At 44.9% G+C, this 5,872-nt stretch overlaps 1 protein-coding gene across 1 annotated transcript; it reads right to left on the reverse strand.

Annotated features, from left to right (window-relative positions):
* Positions 1 to 4,547: 4,547 nt before the first annotated feature.
* On the reverse strand, positions 4,548 to 5,183 carry LOC116988215 (claudin-4-like). Its single transcript, XM_033044769.1, has one exon. It carries the CDS (start codon positions 5,181 to 5,183, stop codon positions 4,548 to 4,550), a length of 636 nt encoding a protein of 211 aa, XP_032900660.1.
* Between the last annotated feature and the right edge of the window lie 689 nt (positions 5,184 to 5,872).

The following is a 5,872-nucleotide window of genomic DNA, read 5'->3' on the forward strand; positions in this document are numbered from 1 at the left end:
GGTGGAGCCTCCGTCAGTTGGTATATAATGTTGCTACGCTGGCTGGTGCGTGACAGTGAACTCAGCACATATCATCTGGCAAAGACCTCATTAATTCAGCTGTGAACACTTTGGCTGGTATTCAGAAGTAACCTGAGGCACTGATATTTATTTGTTGTGTAATACTTTCCCTTTTCATTAAGTGGAAACATTAGCTAACCCAAAGGAGTTCTCCATTTCACAGCAGGCTGATTTGAACAGAACAATCCTCAATGCCTGATTGAACCAAAATCCTCATCTGGCTGGAAATACTCCTCATCTTTCTGTTTAAACTATGTTAAACTTCAATGTTACTGGTGTAACTTTAAATCCACCTTGGTGCGGGATTTCTTACATTTCATTAACTTATTTAGACTTTCAGTGTAAACCTACGGAGTTTTACTTGAAGGTGGACAAAAATGTTGGAGAAACTCAGCGGGTGAGGCAGCATCTATGGAGCGAAGGAATAGGTGATGTTTCGGGACCTGAAACGCCACCTATTCCTTCACTCCATGGATGCTGCCTCACCCGCTGAGTTTCTCCAGCATTTTTGCCTACCTTAGATTTTTCCAGCATCTGCAGTTCTTTCTTAAACAGTTTTACTTGAGAGATACAGAGCAGAAAGAGGTCCTTCGGCCTACTGAGTCTGTGCCGACCAGTGATCACCCCGTACTCTAGCACTCGGGACAATTTACAATTTTACTGAAGGCAATTAACCTACAAAGTTGGGAGGAAACCAGAGCACCTGGAGAAAACCCACAAGGTCACAGAGAGAACGTACATTTTCCATACACACAGCGCCCATAGTCAGGATTGAACCCAGGCCTCCAGTGCTGTAAGGCAGCAAATCTACCGCTGCGCCCCCGTGCTGCCTACATAATATAAATGATTGGCTCGATCTCGGTCACATTTCCTTTGCAGATTAGCAGTGAGAGTGTAGAGTCTACGGTAAAATAAACAGAGTGAGAGTAATAGGTAACTGAGTGAGAATACATTGTGAATATTTCTAGCTTGTCTCTTTCCTTCAAGAAAAAAGTCCTTTAGTTGGTGCTTCATATCAGAAATCAGCTTCCCGCTCATCTAGAGCCTTGCTTGACCTGTTGTGATCTTAGAGCAACACAGCCCTACCAGGCAGTAAACCATGTCAAGTCAAATCAGGATGTGTTTATTGTTACATACACAGGTACAACAACATTCTTGCTTGGAGTAGCATCATGGGCATATAGACTCGGACAATGCCCCAAACTACAAACTATACATAAATTACCCAGACATTCTACAAGACAGGGGGAAAAAAACAAGACATTAGTGCAAGAAAATTAGTAAACATTCTATGGCAATGTAAGAGTGGACTCTTGTGTTCCATTGCTGAGATGGGATTGGATAGGTTTGTGTAGGTCGGTTGAAAAAACAAACAAATGAACCAAGTCCTCACCAAGATTGCTCTCATCATCTCTACCATTGAATATCCACTATTTTCACTTCCTATCCATTCCTGGTCTCTACAGCACCTCAGCTCACCTGCTATTTAAACAGCAAGCCATGTCTTTGCTAAACCCAGGCTCAACGATTCCAGTTCTCACCTCAGAAAACTCCCTCATGATCTTTTGCTAATTCACACCAATTTCTTCTTTCAGCCATCACTTCCTGAGCTTGCTAAATTATTTTGAACATTCCTCTCAACATAAACTTTTATTAGTCGCCCAAAAAAATCGCCTAAGTGAGACAGGCCCTTTAATCACCACTGAGCAGAGGAAGGACGGCACATCTTAACGCGTTACGATGTTTCATATAGTAACGCCCTTGTGGCCCTTGTGGCTAAAGGGATCAGGGGGTATGGAGAGAGGGCAGGTATGGGATACTGAGTTGGATGATCAGCCATGATCAGATTGAATGGCGGTGCAGGCTCGAAGGGCCGAATGGCCTACTCCTGCACCTATTTTCTATGTTTCTATAGGTCCCCCAAGGATTATATCAGCCCTGTCTGCATTTAATTATGAATATATTTTTCTTTGAATTTATATAGAAAAAAATTAAAGATAAATGCAATTATCAACCTCACAGTATAAAAGCCCAGATACATGGAGACTTCTTGCATTGTTTCAGGAAGTAACTATCTGTAGGAATGTGTTACTTTCCACAATAATTCAGATTCATCAGATCCCATTGTTCTTTATTTTAAGGTATGATGTGATAACTTTTCTTTAATCTCCACCATTCTCCAGTTCCAGCGGATTACAGGTTCCCGAGTGTTGATCCTGATCCATGTTTCAAAGCTGGTAAATTCCAGGTTCAAATGTTGACCCTAAAAGTAACAAAACTAAATTACTTACATCACATTATTAAATCAATCCAATAAAATCCACTATTGAAACTATAGCTTACTTACAAAATTTGCATACAATACACAATATTTATGATGTGCTTTTAATGTAGTGAAATACCCCAAGGGATTTCAAGGAAACATTTCCATATTTGCTATTAAATGAGATAGATTGCGGCCATTTAGTCCATTGAGTCCATGTTGGTTCACAGCGCAATTCACTAACGCATTTTCCTTTGAACCTATTCTTTCCACATTCCCATTAATCCCACCAAATTCTACCACTTTAGATTAGTTTTAGTCTTAGAGATACAGCATAAAAACAGGCCCTTCGGCCTACCGAGTGCATGCCGGCCACGATCACCCGTACACTAGTTCTATCCTACGCACGAGGGGACAATTTACAGAAGCCAATTAACCAACAAACCTACATGTCTTCATGGTGTGGGTGGAGAAAGCCCATGCAGTCACAGGATGAATGTGCAACCTCTGTACGGGCAGCATGTCTTTGGAGTGTGGAGGAAACCGGAGAACCTGGAGAAAACCCACATGGTCACAGGGAGAGTGTTCAAACTCCACACAGACAGCACCCTTAGTCAGGATCGAACCCGGATCTCTGGCGCTGTAAGGCATCAGCTCTACTGCTGCTCCAACATGCACCCTATTTACACACTAGGGCTGATAATCCATCCATGCATCTTGGGGATGTGGAAAGAAACCAGAACAGCTGATGGAAAACCATGTAGTTAAATAAAGAACATGCAAGCTCCATTCAAACAGCACTGGATGTCAGAAAATATGACATATCATCACAAGGGGTTATTTGCATTGGTAGCTGTGGCTTGCTCATTGATGTAGATAGGGTCTAAGGAGCATTTTAACATTGGATAACAAAGTAGAAACTCAGAAATAAATTAGCAAGACAACTCCAGAGCTTCGGAACAGTTAGCCAAAGGCGCAATCACTAATGGAGGAGTGATTAAAATCATCGATACGATAAAAGGCAGCACTGGCAGAGAACAGAGATGTCAATAGTTTGTGGGACTGGAAGAGTTTACATAAGGAGGAAATATGCCACGGGAGGTTTGAAAATAAGGATGAGAATTTTAAAACTGAAGTATGCTCGACTCAGACTCACTAAGAGTACAGGAGTAATGAGTGAATTGGATGATGCACATTAGGATATGGAGAGCAGAGTTTAGTTTAGTTTGGAGATACAGTGCGGAAACAGGCTCTTCGGGCACCGAGTCCACGCTGACCAGCGATCCCTGTACACTAGCACTATCCTACACGTTAGGGACCATTTACAACCTTTACCGAAAACTTGTACAATCCTTGGAGTGTGGGAGGAAACCGGAAAACACCCAGGGAAAACCGACACACGGACACAGGGAGAACGTACAAACCTCATACAGACAGCACCCGTAGTCAAGATCGTAGTCAATGTCTCTGGTGCTGTAAGGCAGCAACTCTACTGCTGCGCCATCGTGCCGCCCCTGGATGAGTTTGTGTTTACAGAATTATGAAGGCGAAATGCCGTCCAGAAGGTGGAGAAGGTGCAGAATATTAGGAAGGAAATCCTAAAGCTAAAAACTTCGACGGAACGATATCTGGCGGATTGATTAATATTAATGTGCTAGAGGCCAAAATTGGAAGAGTGCGGAGATGTTGAAGCACTGTACAGTTTATGGTGGTTACAGAGATAGGGAGAGGTGAGGTGAGACCCAGTATAGATATCAACACAAGGATAATGTTTTTTTTTTAAGTGAAAGCCTTCATATACTCGAGTCAATATAGGTAGAGTGGATGACACAGTAAATAGTTGGAATTAGTTTTTTTGTTTGAGTTTTAGAGATAGAGCACGGAAACAGGCCCTTCGGCCCACCCTCGATTCCCATACACTACTAGCACTATCCTACACACCAGGGACAATCTTTACTGAAGCCAATTAACCTACAAACCTGTATGTCTTTGGAGTGTGGGAGGAAACCGGAGCACCCGGAGAAAACCCACGCGGTCATGGGGAGAACATTCAAACCCCGCACCGCAGATCAAACCCGTACTCAGGATCAAACCGTGTCGAATTAGTTGTAGCAAACCATACAAAGTGCAGATTATTTGCTGAGTTCAAGTGTGGAGAATGTAACAGTGGGCCAAGCAAACTAGGCTCAGTGAAGGACATGATGGTGGGTTCCAGCAGGGATTGTTACCTGTTTCCGGGAGCTGTGGAATGATAACGAGTGAGATTCCTTGGATACCCTTTTCTCTTTACGCTGTCCTCTGCGCCGGAGCAGCAGAGAATGCCTCCTCCAAGGGCCAGGACACACGTTGAACCCCAACCCAGGAACAGAGCGTCACCCAGCCCTGCCTTCATGGAGCGGGGCACCAGGGGATTGTAGAAGTCGGCCACGATGTTGGCAGCGGTCCAGGAGACTGGAATCAGGACGCACGTCCCGGCCAAGATGAAGAGAACCCCTCCAGTCACAACCAGTAGAGCTTTGAATCTCTCCTCGTCCTTTGCAAACTTGGTGCATTCCATGCCTGCACAGCTCAGCACCATTGCTAAGATGCCCAGTGCCGCTGCCAGGCACATGAGAGCTCTGGCGGCCTGGAGATCGGGGGGCAGCCCCAGTAGTGAGTCGTACACGTCACAGCTCAGGAGACCCCCGCTGTCATTAATGCAGCTCATCCAGATGCCCTCCCAGCCTTCCTGCACCGTCAGGATGGTGCTGCCGTCCACATTCCGGGTCTTCCACTGTGGACTTGCCATAGAGACACAGGCCATGAACCAGCCCACCACGGCAGTGATGAAGCCCACCACCTGGAAGCAAGCATTTGCCATCATTACCTGGGCAAGTACCCCCGACACTTCCCAAAAAATCCTAACAGTTTTCCAAAGGTGTCGCTTTCCGGAGTTCAGGAATAACTGAAGCCAGTCACAACCAAACTGGAGGGGAATGATGCCCGTTACGTGTGGAAATAAAGGTTCTTAACTCCACAGGCGATGACTAAAGAAGGTGATTGTCTACTGCTCCATGTACTATCGGATAGATTTCAGCGTGCGGGCAGGAGGGAGGGGGTGGGCAGGAGCAGGAGGACAGATTGGATAATTAATGACAGATTAAATGGGCCGTCAGTCTGAACTGCAACCAAATGGCAGATTGCCAGTAATGGATACATGAAGTGGGTTGCTGTGGCGTCTAATGATGCAACAGAGTAAAGAAAGGGAGAGTGTAGGAACAGGCACTTCGGCCTACAATGTCCGGTTAAACCAATCTCCTCTGCCTCCAATGGATAGACTCGGCTTGTACTCGCTAGAATTTAGAAGATTGAGGGGGGGGGATCTTATAGAAACTTACAAAATTCTCAAGGGGTTGGACAGGCTAGATGCAGGAAGATTGTTCCCGATGTTGGGGAAGTCCAGAACAAGGGGTCACAGTTTAGGGATAAGGGGGAAATCTTTTAGGACTGAGATGAGAAAAACATTTTTCACACAGAGAGTGGTGAATCTCTGGAATTCTCTGCCACAGA

The sequence above is a fragment of the Amblyraja radiata genome, chromosome 27 (genome assembly GCF_010909765.2).
Source record: "Amblyraja radiata isolate CabotCenter1 chromosome 27, sAmbRad1.1.pri, whole genome shotgun sequence".
Classification (NCBI taxonomy): domain Eukaryota; kingdom Metazoa; phylum Chordata; class Chondrichthyes; order Rajiformes; family Rajidae; genus Amblyraja; species Amblyraja radiata.